The sequence below is a fragment of the Sciurus vulgaris genome, assembly GCF_902686455.1.
Source record: "Sciurus vulgaris genome assembly, chromosome: 11".
NCBI classification, from domain to species: Eukaryota; Metazoa; Chordata; class Mammalia; order Rodentia; family Sciuridae; genus Sciurus; species Sciurus vulgaris.
In genome coordinates this window covers 71,721,064-71,741,151 of record NC_136472.1, presented here as the reverse complement: position 1 = coordinate 71,741,151, position 20,088 = coordinate 71,721,064, and the positions used below count along the sequence as shown (strand labels likewise).

The following is a 20,088-nucleotide window of genomic DNA, read 5'->3' as shown; positions in this document are numbered from 1 at the left end:
AACAAATATCTCCCTTTCACTGTAGCAGAGAAAGAAATGGAGAATAAGTCACAGCTGATGACCCAGAGGTCTGGAATGGGACTTGCATTACCTCTAAATCCCAAATAGCTCAAGAAACACCCACCTTGGATCTTGGAAGTAGAGGAGTGTAGGGAAATGCACAGCGCTGCACAGACCCTGAGAGGGTTTGATTTAACTACAGACCTGGTACATGGTAGGACAACCACCACTGGTTCTAGAAAGAATGAGATGTTTGCTATAAGAGGCAATCTCTTCCCCACCCGCTGTAAGCCTCTGGTCACCATGGCTTGGTCCTACCCATTCACTGGTCTAGCAGCTACCGTCTTGAAGGTCAGTTTTCTACCCATAAAACATGGGGGTAACTCCTCGGTTTATACCCAAAGGACTTAAAATCTGCAAACTACAGTAACACAGCCACATCAATGTTTATAGCAGCTCAGTTTACAATAGCTAGATTGTGGAACCAACCTAGATGCCCTTCAACAGATGAATGGATAAAGAAACTCGGGTATATATACACAATGGAATACTATTCAGCCATAAAGAAGAATAATATTATGGCATTTGTAAATAAATGGATGGAATTGGAGAATATCATGCTAAGTGAAATAAGCCACACCCAAAAAACCAAAGGCCAAATGTCTTCCCTGATAAGTGGAGAATGATATATAATGGGGTCAGGGGGTGGGGAGTGAGAGAAGAATGGGGGAACTTTGGATTATGTAGACAGAAAGGAGAGGGAGGGGGGTATGAAAAATGGTGGAGACAGACATCATTTCCCTATGTATATGTTTGATTGCACAAATGGTATGAATCTACCTAGAAATGAAACGATGTACCCCATTTGTGTACAATGAATCAAAATGCAGTCTGTAAAAAATTAAAAGATAAATTAAAAAAATAAAAAACAAATTATTCTAATTATTCAATTAACTATGTGGAATTTATAATAAAGTATATTGCATATGAAAAAAATGGGGGTAGGCAGGTAACTTGAGGGTTCCTGCCAGTCTAAAATTCTAAACACTAAGGGAGTATATACAAACTGAGCAGTAGACCCAGATATACCAGCTGTACTCCCTTTATCTCATTCTGGCTGCCATCCTAATTCTTTAGTGAGTCTGTGTCTCCCAGAGCTTAATTAACTCTGAACTCTGGAGGCAGGAACTAAGTTCTGTTCATTTCTGTCTCATTTTCGCCACTGGCATTTAAAAGGTTAAAGAAATGAAGAAAAGGATCACTCTATGTTCCTGGTCCTGGAAGCAACTCTAGCTAGGCCTCAGTTTCCCATTAGCGGGAAGTGGGGGGAGGGGTGGTTGCAATCTCTAGGGTCTCCATCAAGCTGCTGGCTCGGTGCCTGGGGAGCAGTGCAGTGTGCTCTCAGGTCTCCAGCAGCTTGTGAAGACCTCAGCTTGTGGGATTGGGGACAGGGAAGACATCTATCTGGAGGGCATGCCACATGCTATAAAGTCAACCAGGTTGGCCTGGGTGGCTGCTCCCAACTCCTTTAGCACTACCTCTTCCCTGACCGGCCTCCACCTCTTTCCCAGGACCCTGCTGTCAGCCAGATGCCCCAGGTGGCTTTACTGTGTAGCTTTGCGCTTCTTCAGCACAGGACCCTGACACAGTGCAGAAGAGAAAGGGTGAAAAAAAGGCTGAATGAAACTGAGTGGGTCAGAGAGGAGCTGAGAGGACCACGGTGCCGTAACCCAGAGGCAAGCCCTCAAAGGAGAACGAGTGACGCCGCCAGCCATGGCTGTGTGCTTCAGGGCACCTGACAGCTCCCAGAACTCAAAGGGCCAAACAAGCAAAGAGAATATTATTCACCAACATCTACAGAGGAGTTGGGTTTAGTCAACCCACAGGGTTGCTTGTGGGACAGTCCCAACTCCATTCTATGACTTATCTAGACTCTTGCAGCAAAAGAAGGGTCTTTAAACCTCTTCTAGAGATCACAGACCCTCCTTCCCCAGAGGCACAGAAGAATCTGAGCCAGGGTCCCCATCTCAGCTCTGCTACTCAGCAGTAGGACCTTGAGTTCATTCCACTTGCACTGTGGTTTCCTCATTAATGACACGGGGAGAATGATGGGCCCACCTCATGGGGCTGAGGTAAGGGATTAAACAAGATAAGGTATTAAAGTGCTTTGTAAAGTAGTCAGCTCTACATAAGTGTTAGCCAAAGGCCCAAAACAGGAGGAACCAAAGTCATATCCTCATTGCTAACTTAGCCGGCTTCTTCCTCTCCAGGACAAGAGTGAAGCTGCCAAGGGACCCCTCTCCCAGAGGCCTTGTCGCCCCAGACCTAACTCAGTCCCTTCCAACCTGCCTGAAGAAGAAACTCGCAGGATTGCTCGGATATTTTCTTCCCAGTACTCTCAGAAAGACTGATGCAGCCTGAGAGACTAAGGGAAGGAGCCATCTGTCACCCTCCCTCAGCCTTGTCCAGCTTGCAAGAGGCACCAGGTCTGCTTCCCTGGGGCTGGCTCAACCCTGAAACCACCACCAGCATAGTCCATGGGCATATCCTAGAGGAGTGTCCCAAACCAGCCCAGCTTCCACCTTCCAGGACTTCAGTTTCTTCCTCTGTGGTGAAGCAAAAACTAGAAACAAAATGGATCCCAGCACCCAAGTAGCCCACTCATCTTTTGACCAAGGGACCCAAGCAGGCATCTTTCAGTGGAGAAACTCCTCCTAGTGTCCTTGACACTGCTGTCTGCTGACCTGGCCCACCTCTGTGGAGTAGGATAGGCCATTTTTGCCTTAAAGATTGGAGCCTGGGGGAGGGGTATGTAGGTTGTATGCATCGTACGTAACTGAGGAAATCCTAGGGCCAACTCCATTTCATTTGCTTGGGAATAAGGGTATTTTATAGAAATAAATTATTTTTATGCTGTGTTGAATTAATAATAGAAAAGAAGGGGGAAATTGCCTCCTTTAAACTGTTTACCTGATTGTCTGAAATTCTAACCATGCTTTTAACTTATTGTTTTTACCCAGATCTGAGGTCATTGTTCCCATCTTTGTTTGAATAAAATCATTTTGATGTTTCTATTCATGCACAAGTGTTTCTTGGGTTGGTGATTGCAATGGGGATGCTAGGAATTCATTTGTCCTATAACTACAAGAGAAAACTTGACAGCCATTCAGTTTCCCAGAAAAGCTCATCCAGAACAGGGGACCACGGTCACCGTGAGACTTCTGAGCTCCCCCAAGTGTCAGTCTGGTCCAGATTAGAGTAACACCCACTATTTCCTTTTCTGGTTCCTCTCCCCTCTCCCCTTCCTGTGCCCCGCCCCCCATATTTCTTTCCTTTGTCGGCTCTTGAAATCTGTCAGTAAAGTGGGAGGGTCTCCTGGAACATGATCCTCAGAGTCCCCCTTGTCACTGGGATAGGCAGCTCGGTGAGATCACAGCCAGTTGAGCAGCTATGGTAGACAAGTCCCTGTGGGAGGATACAGAAGGAGCAGTGTGTGCAGTGTGACTGAGCCACAAAGCTGGACGGGAACTACCATGGAGGACCCTGCTCTTCACCCCCAAGCTCATGTCACTTCACTCCAGTCCTCAAAACAACCCTATAACCTGCATATTATGATGTTCCCTTTGAAGTTAAAGTGAAGCCCAAAAAAGTATTTTGCCCCTATAAGTGTAGCTAGGAAGTGAATCACCACACAAGACAACCCCAGAGGTGTTACAAGTTCCAGTGACCAAAACAGTACAGCCAGTAAGTTCGGGGAATTCAGGGAATCTGGGGGTGGAGGAATAAAGGCCATAGACTATAGCAGGCAGACAAGGCCTCCTAGGATGAGCGAAGAGAATCAACCAGGCCATGGACAGCTGCAGAGAGAACCAGGAGGGCACTTTGGGCCACGTGCAGCTGGGGACAGAGAAGAGACCAATCTGGCTCTGTTGAGCCTCTGACCTCGTCCATGAAGCCCAGATACTGTAAGAACCCTAGCTTCATGGGGTCGTGGTGAAGATCACATGAGATGACGTGTGAAAGTGCTTCGCCTGCACTTGGCACAGGTTGGAAGTTTAGGAAATGTCAGCCCCGTCCATGCTTCTGAGGCTCCTGGAACCAACTAGTAGGAACGAGCCCACCAATAAGAGAAGGAAGAGCACAGCAGGCTGGGCCTCAGAGGGTGCAAATGATGCAGGAACCTGAGGTGGCAGCTGGGCTCCCTTTGCTGCCCTGGGCCTGGCCCACCTCGCAGCTGTTGATCTTGGCTCTTTGAGCTTCAGCCTACCACTGCGCCCCCTCCCCAGTGCCATAGAGGCTGGTTTTCCTCCCAGGCCAGCCCAGAACTTCCAAGAGCCAGGGCTTCACCTCCCTTGGAGCACAAGGAACCTCCAGGGTTTAAGGGGTAAAGCCTCAGGTAAAGGAGTCCTTCCAAATCCTGCTCCTGTAAATAACCTGATGGGTCAAGTGAGGATAAGGCCACAGGAGGACAAGAGCTACTCCTGCCCTGGCTGAGAGCAGCCTCAGAGAACACAGAAACGCCCCACAGGTCTGAAACCCACCTTTTACACTTACAAAGGGTTATTTACCAATATCTCATCCCGGAAGTTGGATATGTTTCCCAGTGATAATTCCTTGAGGCAACATGACTTGGAGTCAGGCAGCATGGAATCTGGGTATGTTAGTCCCCACCAACAGAACCAACCAGTGTCTCACTGACTTCATTCTGAGCCCCTCATCCACAGACACCCAAAAATAGGTGCTTCTGATCATTCATAGGCTGATTACACCCCAGCCCATAGCAGCCAACCTTGGAACCTCAAGCAAGGGCTGGACCCAGGGACAAGGAGCCAAGACAGACAGACCTGCCCTCAGGAAGCTTCCATGCTGGAGTAAGCTGAGTCCCCCTCCCTCTCAGTTTCTCCATGGCCCGCTGCCCCCTTGTTTGGTTCCGACTTGTATCCCCACCATGTGCCTCTGCCATCCCCCACCACCTCCAGGCTAGTTTCCAGGCGGAGCTCACTCAGAACCTACTTTCCTGAGCCTTCCCATCTCAGCAGCCCCAGTGGCGACTTTCTTGCACCACTGAGGCACCTGCCTGTGCTGATGTCATTAAGGGTGGAGAGGGATCCAAGGATAAGGACAGGTACAACCCAAGCTTTGCACTAATCTTCTGACCACCTGCCCAGTGATCATGGCTCTGTGCCCAAGTCCAGAAATGGCCTCCGCCTATTCCTCAGCCCCTCCCAATTAACTCCCTCTCTTTCCCTCCCTTTTCCCTCTCCTCTCCTCCCATCACTTCTCCTCCAGGTCTCCCTTCCCCTTTTCCCTGTGTCACCTGAAGTCCAAGTTCAGCTAATGCCCATCCTTATTCTCAGTATCTATGGGAATAATCTAGAGTAACCCCTGCAAGGACCCTTCCCACCCTGCCCTTTGTCCCCAGCCAGTCCATGCCGAAGCTTCCAAGTGTCACAGAGAACAGAGGTCACAGTAGATAGGCCCAAAACATGTTATAGTCTACAGGCCCTGCTGCCTTATACTAGCTATAGATCTTGATGAATCATTGACCTCCCTGAGATTCAGTTTTCTCCTCTATAAATAAGCATTAAAATATGAGGATCATGGGCTTGGGGTGTAGCTCCTTGCAAGTATAAGGCCTTGGTTCATTCTCCAGCATCAGTAGTCCCATCTGTAGTCCCAGCTACTGGGGAGGCTGCAGCAGGAGAATAGCTTGAGCTCAGGAATTTGAGACCAGCCTGAATTGGACAGCATAACATGACCACATATTAAAAAGAGAGAAAGAGTCCTCAGTAATCAAAAAGAATGTAGTATTGATATACACTATAGCACAGATGAGCTTTGAAAATACTGCTGTCCTAAGTGAAGGAAGCCAGTCACAAAGAAACACACCCTATACAATTCTGCCTGTATGAAATGTCCAGGCAAAGCTATAGTGACAGTGGATTAGTGGCTGCCTGGAGTTGGGGAAGGGGGAAGGGCTGTGACTGCTGAGGCAAACGAAGTTTTTTTGAGGGATGATGAAAATGTTCTAAAATAGATTGTGGTAATGGTTGCACAATTCTATCCTAAAAACCATTTGAATCATGTACTTTAGAAGAAGCTAATTGCATTATATGTAAATTATATGCCAATAAATCTGTCATTTTAAAAAATTTGGAATCCTAATAGTACCTACCTCATAGCAGTATAAGAAATAGAATTAATGTATATAAAATATCTAGCACATAGTAGGCATCAAGATATGATGGTTATTTTCATTGCTAATATTAAGAGAAGGCCCTAAGAGCCCTGCCAGTCTATTTGGGGGGACCTTGATGTTTGGACTCTCGAAGGTGACAGGTCCTCACACATGCACACCCCATATACCCTTGTCACTGAGCTAGGTAGCTCTTTCACAGTTTGAAGGAATGAGAGAACCCCAAGTCAAGGGAGCTGAACCAGACCTGGAACTCGCTGACCCCTCCCCTCCCTGCCCCTCACCAGCCCGCCTCTGGTCAAGTGATCACCGTCAACTAGCCTCTCTAGGATTAGGTTTCAGGTCAGCTGGTGTATAAGACCTGTGCCAAGCCAAAAGCAGCAGAACAACAGTGAATGGCCGGGAGGAGCCATTGGATTCCTTCTGCCGCCCCCTGGGATGGAGCCCTAGGGATCCACTGAGCTGCCCCTGCCCTGGCTGGATTTACAGGTAAGACCAATTCCCCTCCCCCACCTGCCCTTTTCCCTCCCTTTCTGCCTGTCCTCCCTTCCATGGAGGTTTTTAGAGGCAGCTAGGAGCCATAGCATGAGAAACCTGAGAGAAATTCAGTATAGGCCCCACCTTGTCAAGAGGAGGGAACTGCAGCCCTGGGGAAGGCCTTGAACCTCCCACCCAAACCCCACACCAGTGTCACTCACCTTACCGTCCGTCACCTGTGGGACTCACCTTACCCTGCTGAGTCTTACCCTTACTCTGGTGGGATTATGCAAATCCCCACAGATATGAAGTGACTTTCTCAGAACTTTGGCCCCAAATCTCCGGGATTCCCCAGAGTGTAAACCTCTCTCCCCATGAGGGTCCTGGAGCCCTTTTCCTGAGTAATTATGATGGGGGCACCTCTGGCCTGAGACTCGGCCCAAGTTCCCTGCCAGAGGTTTATGGAACCCAGGGTCCCTGCTCAGATGGCTTTCTCAGTGGGGACACTGGGGAGGCTTTGTCAGGGACAGTGGGCCTGGAGAAGCAATATGGATGGATGGCTCAGAAAGGGGTCCTCTGCCCCCTGCTTCAAAGATACCATGGAAAATTTGTTTATAATACAGATTCCTGGGCCTTACCTGAGACCTGAATCAGGATTTCTAAGACCTACTAGGGCTGAGAATCTGCTCTGTAACCAGTGGTTCAAGGGATCCTGAGCTCTCCCTGAAGTCTAGGACTGGGCGGAGCAAGAGGTACTGGTTTTGTGACAGGCCTGAGTGCCAGTCTCAGATCCATCACTTCAGCTAAAGCAGCAGTCCCTTGTTTAGGAAAAGGAATTATAATATCAACTACCTTATAACAGTACCCGTACTCTTCATAAAGGGATCAAATTAGTGTCTACGAAGCCCTCGGCACAGTGCCTCACCTGTGCCGGAAGCACTCAGCAACCAATGAGCCCTATAGGCTAGGATAGCCCGTCCCTCAGGTACCCCAAGAGAACCTCAGGAACTAGGATTCTACTCTTGACTTCCTCTTCCGACCAGTGGCAAAGGTCTGCTGGCCTCCAGGGCTCTTCAAGGCACAGTTCAGGAGGGTGGAGAGCAGGGGGAATGAGGTCAGGGACCCCTGGTCTCAGGGTAGCCCCGACCTTTCCCTGCCATTGTGGCCTCCCCCACCCACTCAGTGTGGCTTTTATTTTCTTCTCAGTACTGGGAATTGAACCCAGAGGTACTCTACCACTGAAATACATCCCCAGCCTTTTTTAATTTTTTTTTTTTACTTCAAGAGAGTAAGCTGCTCAGGCTGATCTTGAGTTTGCTGTCCTCCAGCCTCAGCCTGCCAAGTTGCTGGGATTACAGGCACGCACCACTGGGCCACTGTGCACATGTGGCTTTTGACCTGAGTCTGTGCCCATCCATTCTGTTTCCAGTGGTTGGCACAGGACTGCCCCTGAAATAGGCTCCGGCTTCACCCCTGGATATTACTCTTGATGAAGTTCAGACTTTAGTATGTCTTGCCCGCACCATTCCAACAACCTCCTCACTAGTGCCTGAGCCTCCCTCCCAGCTCATCCTTGAGGGCTGCACCAGCTTGCTCTGAACACAGGTATGACAGTGTCAGTCCCTCCTTGAGAGCCACCTGCCATTCCCTGCTCTTCACTAGTTTAACCCAGGCTTTTTGTTTTGCTTTGTTTTTTTGCGGTGCTGAGGATTAGAACCCAGGGCCTTGTGCTTGCAAGGCAAGCACTCAACCAACTGAGCTATATCCCCAGCCCTAACCCAGGCTTTTGAAGCCCTCTTCTATGGGTTCCTGGGGGCATCTCTGATCTCACTGGCCATTTCTTCACTTCAGCAAGTGGGCTCATCCTCCTGGCCTCCCTGAGTGCCTTCAGAAGTACTTAGTATATGTACAAGTAGATCCTGTACCTGCTTTGGGGGCACCCCTCCTGAAACCATGACAGATAAAGAGTCAATTCTACAAGTACAGCAACTGGGAGACTGAGGCAAGAGGATGGAAGTTCAAGGCCAACTTGGGCAATACAGACCCTGTCTCAAAAAATAAAAAGGGCTGGGGTTGAAGCTCCCCTGGGTTCAGTACCCACTATCAAAAATAAAAAACAAAACAACAAAACAACAACAACAAAAAAAAAAAAAAAAAACAATGGTGTGGAGTCAGAGATCAGAGGCAACTGGAGACAAAATGGGTTCAGAAGGGAAGCTCTGCCTGATGACTCAGTCCTCTGGCCAGGGGAAAACAGGTTCCCCAAGGAGATAGGCCCAGACTCAGCAGGAGACAAAATCCATGAAGTGTCCTCCACAGATCCTGACCCAGCACAGACATTCCACATCAGGTGGCCTAGGGCAGAGGATGTCCTGGACTTACATATCCCTAATGGGAATCCCACCTCGGCTCACTGCATGGCACAGGCAGACAGGTCAGTTTGTAACATGAAAGTAGAATAAAAACACCTAATTTGTAGGGTTCTTTCATTAGCACCTGAATGGCTCCCAAATGTTTTTATAGAAAGGACACTCTCAACCAGCAGGAGACAATAGAAAAGGCAGCCCCCAAGGGCTTCCCCTACTCTGAGATTCATGATGCCAAGGCCCCCAGCAATCCAGCCTACTCAGAGGAGGAGAAAAGAGGGGAAATGCCAGGGCTTGTGAGGCCACCAGGATGCCATGGAGTCAGCTGCTCCCACAGTACATTCCAGTCCCAGCCTCCCTGTTGGGAAGAAGCCCAAGGGCCTGGCTGGCCTTCTGTAGGGCACAGGGCAGGGGGGAAGGCACAGGCCAGCTTGCCTACAACACGGTCTCCTCAGCCAGGTCCACCCTGAGCGTCTCTGGACCCCTACGCCACCCCACAAAGCCCTTCCTCAGTTCTTCTCAGGTAGCAGCTCAGGCATCAGGAAGACACTGAGGGGTGAGCCCAGGAGAGGCTAAGGCCTGACTGCGCCTCCCCCCGTCCCCCCGCCACCCCCCCAGATCTCAGCCGCTCTGACCCATTCTCTTCTCTGCCAATTGGAGCAATGGTGCTCAATGACCTTCCTCACCAGACTCCACATGTTGGACACTGCAGTTCTCGTAGGTTGGTTTGGCATATCCTTCAGTAACTGCAGAGGGTTTTGAATACCTTAATAAAAGACAAGAGCCACACGACCACATGCACAAGTGCATAATCACTTCATACTTCAGTACCCCTCAAAATGCATATGCTCATTATACATTGGGTTCATCAGGGAGATTTATATTCCAATTTTAAAAGTTTAAAAAATAAAATTTTAAGTGCAAATCCATACTGGGAAGAATCAAAAGCTCCCCTTTCTTCAGGGTAGGACTTCTTTTTTTTTCTTTTAGTTGTTGGTGGACCTTTATTTATTATTTATATGTGGTGCTGAGGATTGAACCCAGGGTGTCACACATCCCAGGCAACTGCTGTACCATTGAGCCACAACCCCAGCCCAGGGCAGGACTTCTTAAAAGTCATTCCTCCACCCTATGGCAGGCTTCCAGATGGGGATCCAATGGCTGGTGATTCCCAGTTTCAGCCCATACCCCCCCATCCTATCCCACCTCCTTTACTCTCTTATCTGTTCATCTCCTTAAGAGAATGGGAACTCCTTGACAGTAAGAGCCAAATCCAATTCATTCCATGTCTTTTGTTTGCTAGTGCCTACCATGGTGGTCAAGAAATATCTGATCTGTGCTCAGGGTATATAGCTCAGTGGTAGAGCTCTTGCCTAGCATGTGCAAAGCCCTGGATTCAATCCCCAGCACAGCAAAACTTTTTTTTTTTCCCACGAAATTGTCACTTATACCTTAGCATGAATTAGCACATTGGTTCCTTCCTTTCTTTTTTAAATTTTTTTTTTGGGGTGGTACCAGAGATTAAAACCAGGGGTGTTTAATCACTGAGCCACATCCCCAGCCCTTTTTGTATTTTTTTTAGAGACAGTGTCTCATCAAGTTGTTAGGGCCTCACTAAGGTGCTGTAGCTGGCTTTGAACTCATGATCCTCCTGCCCCAGCCTCCCAAGTTACCGAGATTACAGGCATGTGCCACCACGCCTGGCTCAGTTCCTAAGAATAGGCTTTTCCTGGGAGAGATGGGAGCAAGCATGAGTTCATGGTGCCTGAATGGAATATGTGGGTTGAAGGGGCCACAGACAGAAGCAAGTTGTAGACGGCAGTCCTGAGAAAAGCCTTAGGCTTAACCCCTATCTTTTGGCACCCAATTCACTGCTAATGGGCTGGGTAATGTATATTCCAATTTGCCTAAGAATGGTTAAATGTATACCTAAGGTCATGTCACTCATTAGTAAGTCTTGAAGACAGAACCAGACCCAAAGTTTTCTGGTAGCAGGCCCAGAATTCTGTTGCCCTGTAGGGAAGGCGTGCATACTCTGACCACTTCACAATTCTGTGGGACTGGCTCTGGCTCCAGGAGTGAGGTCACTGAAGGGTTCAGGACCTTGGCACACCAGCGGTGTGTGTAAGTCAGGGCACTAGTGGGTGTGAACTGCTAAGAAATAGCTTCCTCACCAAAGACCTGATACACAAATGTCCAGATTGCAAGAACACAGAGCTGCCTATGAAGTGCCAGTTTCCCAGTGTCACCAAGGCTAGACATAGACAAGAGCGTACTGCTAACCAACAATAAGAGGGTACAGGCACAAGTGCACACCTGTGTCAGCATATGTGTACATGAACTAGAGGTGGACATGGGTTCTAGCAGGACAGTAGGAAACAGCACATTCCCTTGGTCCAAGACTGATCCTCCCCTATCTGAGACGCTCATCCTTTTCAACTAAGAAGAGCCACCTCAGTGCAGTAAGGAAAAAGGGGGCATGTGACAAGCCAGGCAGAGCAGCCAAGACTGTCACAGACATTCCTGGAAGGCGCCGCTTTAGTCCACCTCTCTCAGAGCCGAATGCAGGATGCAGCAGCTGATGAGCCAGGGCCCAGTCTTCCCCCAGCTCCACCAACATTAGTCCAGGAATCCTTCAGTGTTAGGAGGGAATGTCTCTAGTCACAGAAAAGGAACCACAGCTGCAAAGGGCTTTCTTTGTTTTACGTATAAGAGTTATATTAAGGCATCCTTGTGTAAAAGACATCTTCATCGAAAATGAACGACATTTCATGGCGTCATGAGGAGTGTTAGCTCCAGTTGTTAGGGAGAGAGAGATCTGAAGTGGTAAGACACCTCAGGGAGAAGGATCACCGAGATGGCCTCTCATAGGAGCAACTGCGTGCTGCGGAGAACAGGGTGCGTGTGGAGTCAGAGCCAGGCCTGGTCCCTGCCTGAGCCGGTTTCCTCACCCACACAATGAAGATATCACCACCAGCCTGCACCCTGGTGCTGAGGGGACAGGGTGAGGATAGCAATATATGAAGGATGGGAAAGTGACCTGCTTTTATAGGCTAAACTCAGGCAATTTATGTGTGGCAATGCCCAGGCTTCTCACTTTCTAAAGCTCCTTCCAGCTGCAGGGTACCTGGAAATGGGGCAGGGGCAGCAGCCCAGGCTCCATCCACGTCCCCTGACCTCCTCCTGCAGCTTTCTCCCTGCACTAAAGCCCAGGACTACAGAGCGACCTCTCTCTTTGGACATTACTGGGTCTGAAGGGACAGGGCCAAGTGTACTGAGAGGATGGTTGGACTGAAGCCTTCAGAAGTGCCTCCCACCACAGCTGTGAAGTTCCTGGGGGCAGGCACTGCGGCCTGTTTTGCTGACCTCCTCACGTTTCCATTGGATACAGCCAAGGTCCGCCTACAGGTAACTATGCTTTGGCTAAGGGTCATTGTTCACATCAAGGGAAGGGTTAGTCCCACTCCACAGCACCCATCTATCACAACACCCTTACTCACATGGGTTTGGGGGGTGTGGACAGGACACCATGACACTCACCATTACCCAGTACGAAAAAAAAAATCTAAACACCTTGGCATGAAGTGACAGATTGCTGCCCTACTTTGTAAACCAAAATGTATGAGGTATAGTTAAGGCATTAACTGTGTGACCCTGGGCAAGCCACTAACCATTTATGAAATGAGTTAAACAGTCCAGGTGGTAGATGCCTATAATCCTAGCCACCCAGGAGGCTGAGGCAGGAGGATCCCAAGTTCAAAGTCAGCCTCAGACACCTTGGAAGGCTCTGTCTCAAAGTAAAAAATAAAGAAGGCTAAAGATTCAGCTCAATGGTAAAGCACCCCTGGGTTCAATAGCCAGTACCAAAACATAGTTGATTGATTGATTGATTGATTAATTAATTAATTAATTAAAAATGTGAAAAAATCTGCCCCTCTGATTTATTCTGAGGCTCAAATGCCCGTACCCCTCCTTTGTGAACTGCACAATGTTGCACGAACCTCAGTGCTTTTCACTGCGAGGCGAGTGTCATGCTGGTTCTCAAGGGCCAGCCAGGCAGGTCCAGCTCAGGCGGGGCCCCTGTGCACACAGCCCTTCCAGGCACCCACCTAGCTACTCAGGTCACCGTGGTTGTCCCTCAGATCCAGGGAGAGAACCCAGCGGCGCAGAGCGTGCAGTACCGTGGCGTGTTGGGCACCATCCTGACCATGGTGCGCACCGAGGGCCTCCGCAGTCCCTACAACGGGCTGGTGGCCGGCCTGCAGCGCCAGATGAGCTTCGCCTCCATCCGCATCGGCCTCTACGACTCTGTCAAGCAGTTCTACACCCCCAAAGGAGCGGATCGTGAGTGCCGGCTATATCGTGGACACCAAGGGGCAAGCGAGGCGGGGCTTGCGTGGGGTTCAGGACACCCGGGCAGGCCAGACTCAGGCAGAGCCCAGCATAGGTAACAAATGCGGGGAAGGAGACTCTGACGCGACAGGGACACAGGGGGCCCAGTCCTTCAGCGGAGGAAGAGTGCGGGCACTGCAGGGCGACCCCCGGAAAGCCAGGTGGTGACAGGGGCCTTCAGCACACAGCTCTGGCCCACTCGTTCCGCTCTCCCCAGACTCCAGCATCACCATCAGGATTCTGGCGGGCTGCACCACGGGGGCCATGGCAGTGACCTGTGCCCAGCCTACCGATGTGGTGAAGGTCCGATTTCAGGCCAGCATGCGCCTGGGACCCGGGAGCGACAGGAAGTACAAAGGAACTATGGATGCCTACAGAACCATCGCCAGGGAGGAAGGGGTCAGAGGCCTGTGGAAAGGTAGGCTCAGAGGGCAGCATAGCGCATTCCACTAACTCCATATGAACGTCCCCATCAAAGAGACCTCCCACACTTACCACACTGCCTCAGATTCAGTTCCATTTGCCAATCCTTCACCTGTGTCAGGGAGCTAGAAACAAATGTGACATGTCCACACTCTGGCACTCACAGACAGCAGAAAGGGTAAGACAGGTCAAGCAGTCTTCTCCTCAGACAAGATGAGCCAGGTGCCATGCTAGAGGTGGGAAAGACCAGGCCGGCTCCAGAGAAACACTGGCACCTAAGAGGGCCTCAAAACCGGAGCAGGCTCCAAGAGTGGAGGTGGAAGGGAAGGGCCTCCCGCAGGGCACAGAGCCAAAACAGGCAAAACAGCTCCTCGGTAGAGGAGCTCTAGCGAGAGGAGGGGGTGCAGTGAGACCCAGAGAGGAGAGGGCTTCCTTGGGAGCAAAGACTTTAGTGTTCTTTATATATTTGCTTGGCGGGGGGCAACCTGGACAAATGCTAGACTCTCCCACATCTGACCAGTTGTGTGAATCCTTACAGAAGGAACAGTGGCCCTGTGAAGTTTAAGGGTAGGGAGCCTGGGTCTCAGTCCTGGCTTGCACTCCATTTCTGGGTGCCCCTCCATCCCCAAGCCTGACCCCTCCCCATGAAACTACTCTTCTAGAGTCCTATCAATGCTACACTCTGTTTCTGTCCCAAGAACCAGCTTTGCTCTTCCAAATATGACTTCCTTTTCTGGCTACACCTGGTGTCCAGGAGGTGCATTTTATTATTCTCCAAATTATCCTCCAAACAGATTATCCTCCAAAACAGCCAAATGAACACAAGTGGGCCCCTCTGTTTTCTGCTTTGGAGGAAGACTCAGGAGAGCTGAGAGTTGTTAACATCAGAATGAAGAGAGAGATCTGCTTGGCTTGGTGGTGGTGGGGTCCCCCTACCTAAGACCATGCAGGGGGGCTCCTGCCCCCAGACTGGGGACTGTGGTTTTAAGGCCAGGGCATCTACTTCCCTCAGTCCCCATTTAACAGCTCCTGCCACCTTCTTCACAGGGATTTGGCCCAACATCACTAGGAATGCCATCGTCAACTGTGCTGAGATGGTAACCTATGACATCATCAAGGAGAAACTGCTGGACTCTCATCTGCTCACTGGTAAGGCGCTGGGCTCCAGGGAGACAGCCCTCCCTCCACAGAGTGGGCACCACCCAGAGGCAACTAAGCTTTAAAAGGAGCAAAGAAGAGTAGTGCCCAGTTCAAGACTGAACGAGAAGGAAAGAAGCCTGGGCCAGAGGCTGCAGCCCTGGCCCCAGGCACCACTTCTCACTGTGCATCTGTAGGCAGAGGTTTCTCACCTCTGACTTCAGTTTCCTCCAGCAGGGTACTGGGCTGGGTGACCTTATGACCCAGGAACACCCAGTTCTAGTTTGCTGGGACTTAATGAGAGCTCAGCCCTGGGTACTATGAAAGATAGGGACAATACTTTCCTGTGCCCGAGGAGTCAAGGTTGAGTCGCAGACAGATGATGAACGCATGTGACACGCTCACTCCTTGATATTCGTTTTTCCTCCCCATCTACAGACAACTTCCCCTGCCACTTTGTCTCTGCCTTTGGAGCTGGTTTCTGTGCGACAGTGGTGGCCTCCCCAGTGGATGTGGTGAAGACGCGGTATATGAACTCACCCCCAGGCCAGTATCGCAGCCCACTGGACTGTATGCTAAAGATGGTGGCCCAGGAGGGACCCACAGCATTCTACAAGGGGTAAGCCTCCCCTCTGCCTATGACACCCCCTCCCAGAGAAGTCAGGCTTCCTTGTTACCTAACGTGTTGGCCAGGCTACCTGGAGATTCGGTGAACAGAACAGATGTCAATGCCACAAAGGAAAAGTGTCAAGAATTATGGAAAATTTAAAAAAGTGAACCAAGCCTGATTTATTTAGAGAGTTAGGGAAGCCTTTCTGAGAAAAGGGAGTCTAAAGATAGGTAAAAATAGTATCTATCTCCAAGCTTTTGGGGCAAGGGAGGAGGAAAAGGTGATCTATAATCCCAAAATTTTTTTCCCAGCCTGTCACCATGACTGTTCATCCCCAAGCCTGACCCCTCCCCAACACTCATGTTTCTGCCTTTGCAGTTGCTGTTCCCTCTGTGTGGAATATTCTTCCCTCACCATCCGAATGCTCTGACTCTTAGCCATCCTTTCAGACTAGTTCAAATGTTCCCTCCTCCCTAACACTCTCATGTATAAATTTTCCTTTCTCCCTGTGAACTTTGGCATTAACATTTGATTCTATCTTTCTCACCTCCTGCCTTGTAGTAGAGGATTTGTAAGCTTAAATTACTCCTTACACTGGAGTGCAAGCTACTTAGAGCTAAGGACTGGTGGCCTTTCTTCCATCTCCCAGAGTCCCTAGCACAAAGCAAGCACTCAATAATGTGGATTTTAACCATCATCCTGATAGTAAATCCCCTTTATTGTGGTAAGCATTTTACATACATCATCTCAACAGCCCCCTAACTGGGTAGCAGCCCCACACTAACCGAGGAAGAAAGTATATCTCAGGAAAGTAACTTGTCCAAGAGCAGAAGTTAAAATGGCAGAGCCCCGGCTCAAACCCAGTCTGCCCAACACCACACCCAGCTCCCAGTGGTTTCTCCTGGTGGCAGCTCTTGGCTTGGCCCTCTCACCTCCACCATTGATGCTGTCAGCAGATAGCCTTCTGGTGCCCAATATTAGTTTGGACCCAACAAGCAAACAGAGGTCCCCAGAGGGTGTCAGTCCTGGGAGTGTGTCCTGCTAAGTGCCCCTTTTGTTAAGTCTTAAACTACAGCCACTTGTCTCGGTTTATTCTTTCACTTGCCGAATATTTATTGAACACCTTGTGTGTACCAGGCCCTGTACTATGCTTCCCTCAAAGAGCAGCAAACAAGTAGGTGACATTTATTAGTCAATGCTTACTGTGATGTGTGCTGTCCCACATTGACTCATTCAAACCACACAACCCTATATGGTAAATACTGTTTTTATTTTCCTCATTTCCTTCTCAGTACTGGGGATTGAACCCCAGGGGTGCTCTACTACTTAGCTACAACCCCATCCCCGGTCCTTTTTAAAAAAAATTTTTTGAGATAAGTTCTTGCTAAATTGCCAAGACTGGCTTTGAACTTGTAATCCTCCTATCTTAGCCTTCCAAGTAGCTGGGATTATTTTTCTTATTTTAAAGATAAGGAAATAGGCTCAGAAAAATTAACTCACTTGTCCAAGGTTTAAAGCTAGAAAATGGTAGAGTTTGACTTGAGTTCACATATATTGTCACAATAATGTAGTCCCCATGAAAGTCCAGGAAAAATCACAGCATGTGGTTAAGGTGCCCAGGCTAAGAGTGACAAGCAACCAGTCAGAAAGGAAAAGAGTAGGGGACAGTCCAAACAGATGGAGCAACATGGACAAAGGCAGGGGAGTAAGGAGCCAGCATCCTCAGGAAACTCTAACTAGCTGAGTCTGGCAGCAGCCAAAAGAGATAGGGGCCGAGAAGAGGGCAGGGGCCAGGTGTTGGCTCCTCACTGAGCCCAGGAAGCGCAGTTGAGGTGGGGGACTGTCTCCCTGCTGTGCCACCATAGCACAGGCAGGCTCTGCGAAGCTGAGCTGCCCTGCAGTCCTCACCTGCACTGCCCCAGCTTCTCCCTCTCCTGGTGGGGCCCTCTGCAGGGGTAGCAGACCAGGGTATAAAGGAGCCCAGGAAGCCCCAGCAGCAGGGTGGAGTCAGGTCACATGGCTCATTTGGACCTCAGATCGGATATTTACTAGTTGCATGTCTTTGGTTGAGGGCCCCCCTAGGCCGCAGTTTCTAAAAAAGAAACCTGACAATAAGCATAGTAACCATACAGAATTATTGTGAAAATCAACTGCCTGACGTGGCAACCTGGCTCACAATGTTAGTTTTCTTTCCTCTCCTGACTCCAGTTTCTGCCTAAATCCCCTCACAGAAGGAAAAAGACGGAATGGATCTCAGAAAATGCTTGTGACAACAGTCAAAGTCCTTCGGCACAACGAAGTGCCAGAGAGGGCTCAGGAGATCTCATGGGGTCTCTGGCCCCCTCCCTCTGATGCCATGGCTCTTTTTTTCATCAGGTTCACCCCCTCCTTCTTGCGTTTGGGAGCCTGGAACGTTATGATGTTTGTAACCTATGAGCAGCTGAAACGGGCCTTGATGAAAGTCCAGATGTTGCGGGAATCTCCGTTTTGAGCAAGACAAGAAGGCCAATTGGTACTTACCTTGCACGAGGCCAGTTAAGAATGGAATAAAGCAGTGGATCCAGGCCCCCCTGGACCCAGGCCCACACATGTTTACCAAACTGCATACTTGTTGGTTCAAGAAACAGAACTGAAAAAAGAAGAAGGATTCTGGTCTTCAGTGCTTCGTCTTAAGAACGCCCTTGTTTTGCACTGGCATAATGGAAAATAAATTATATTAATTTTTGAAACCCATCAGGTTGGATGCCTAATATTTAGGCTAGAGAAAACAAATCAAAACAGATCCCTCTGGATAAAAGGGAAGTTTGCACACTTGTATCCCCTGATAAATTGGATTAGAGGATGACTTCTAAAAAGAAAAGGCTACCAGAGAAGGAAGTCAGCTGAGGAGCCTAGAGGGACACCCCAGACGCGACCCAAACCTGGGACTGTAGCCTCCACACTCACACCTGCCTGCTGATCCTAATGAGTATTGATCCTAATGATCCAATGGGATTCCAGGAAATGTGAGAACAGAAGAGAAAATCCAGGCCTGTGCCACAGGAGCCCTGCAGGGCCAGTGTGAAGCTGAGGCCTGCCAGCACTCCCAGAGGACACAGGAGAATCAGGGGGTGCCTCAGTCCACTTCCTATAAAAGGGCTAATAATCTCTCCCCTGCCTCCCTCACCAGGGTGTCAGGAGGACCAGTGAGAAGCTGGCACGAATCCACTTTATAAAAGCCAAAGTTCCTACAGTCGTAAGTATAAGGACAATGTCTTAGGAAAGATTTTGTTGAAACAGAGAGGAATTGTCCGGGAGGAAGTTTTTGAAAGACGCAGTTGTCTAGTGGTGAGACCAGAAGAACCTAGACTGCGGTGACAGCAGGTGACAGAAGTCACAGGAGCCCCATTCTCTGCCCCTGCTCCCTGGCCCCACTGTGAGGCATCCTGAAGGACATGGGACTTGGGAAGAAGAGCCTGGCTGAGAGCCTAAAGCAGCCGGATTTAGAATCTTTAGGAAATTATTATGATTCAGTGAAGGAACTCTCACATTCAGTGTGGGAATAAGAACAGCCATTTTTCTGCCTTCTCTTTCTTGGACAAAATTTTCTCCCTTCAGAGTTCCTATTTGTCAGGGTGGAGCCAGATCCAGCCTGTCACTGTTCCTTTGACTGCAGGCAAGTTGCTCTACCTTCTAGGGCTTTGGCTCCTCCATCTGCAAAAGGCAAAGTCAAGCGGCTGACCTCCTTTCAAGTTTGAGACTGCACATCTTTCAAACTGATAATGGGGACCCACGATGCCAGGAACCATTCGTGTTTCTCAGCAGTGTGGCGTGGTTCTGAGGACAGTCAGAAGGGGCTGTGGATCTCATCCCACCCCACCTTATCAGCGACCTACCCTCAGGGAATCCTTGCCCGACAGTGTCCTCCCAGAGAGGCTGAGTGACAGTCCCTAGCTCACTCGCATGTGTGTGGGGGGGGGAGTTGATCAAGAACACCCTGGAATACAAGAGGGCTCCAATGTCCGTCCTTCCTCCCCTGATTGTATCATTCACACAAGGAAAAAGTGAACTTCATCCTGCCTGAGCACTTCCTGACATTAAATTGTAACTTGAGATCATCTACATATACAAACTGAAAAGTTCAAACAAAAGGGAAAGAAAAATTATTTTGATTTAATGTCTGATTTAAACTTTAAGTAAAACTTCCACTTAAAAGTTTCTTTCTTTTGACTTGAATGAGTGTGCAAATCATTCTTAAACTCCTAATCTCCATTTGTAAGTTCCTAGAGGTCAGGAACTATGTCCTCCATGAATTTTTCTATACAGCAATATTAATATATCACCTATTCAGGTGATGTTATAGCAAGGGGCAGGGAGCTCAATTCTTCTAAGAGATTTTTTTTTTGGGGGGGTACTGGGGATTGAGCTCAGGGGTGCTTTCTCACCAAGCTACCTCTCCAGCCCTTTTTATTTTTTATTTTGAGACCCTGTCTCACTAAGTTGCTTAG

General features: G+C 49.2%; 2 protein-coding genes across 2 annotated transcripts in view; both read left to right on the top strand.

Moving 5' to 3' along the window:
* The window catches only part of C2CD3 (C2 domain containing 3 centriole elongation regulator), a 145,184-nt gene extending 142,110 nt beyond the window's left edge, over window positions 1-3,074 (top strand). The window contains 1 exon segment of the mRNA XM_079103795.1: window positions 2,271-3,074. Within this exon segment, the coding sequence (XP_078959921.1) occupies window positions 2,271-2,411 (141 nt within the window). The 3' untranslated portion in view covers window positions 2,412-3,074.
* A 3,511-nt stretch (window positions 3,075-6,585) lies between these two features.
* Window positions 6,586-19,810, top strand: UCP3 (uncoupling protein 3). Its single transcript, XM_079103812.1, has 7 exons — window positions 6,586-6,685; window positions 12,156-12,447; window positions 13,182-13,383; window positions 13,649-13,849; window positions 14,902-15,003; window positions 15,430-15,610; window positions 17,978-19,810. The coding sequence occupies exons 2-7, from the start codon at window positions 12,322-12,324 to the stop codon at window positions 18,090-18,092; spliced, it is 927 nt and encodes a 308-aa protein (XP_078959938.1). The 5' UTR covers window positions 6,586-6,685; window positions 12,156-12,321; the 3' UTR covers window positions 18,093-19,810.
* Window positions 19,811-20,088: the final 278 nt, after the last annotated feature.

Bases quoted from the DNA above. Each gene is read 5' to 3' on its own strand.
- UCP3 (XM_079103812.1), top strand. From the start codon at position 12,322: ATGGTTGGACTGAAGCCTTCAGAAGTGCCTCCCACCACAGCTGTGAAG. The intron at 13,384-13,648 runs GTGAGTGCCGGC...CGCTCTCCCCAG, and splicing joins CACCCCCAAAGGAGCGGATC to ACTCCAGCATCACCATCAGG. The intron at 15,004-15,429 runs GTAAGGCGCTGG...CCCCATCTACAG, and splicing joins GGACTCTCATCTGCTCACTG to ACAACTTCCCCTGCCACTTT.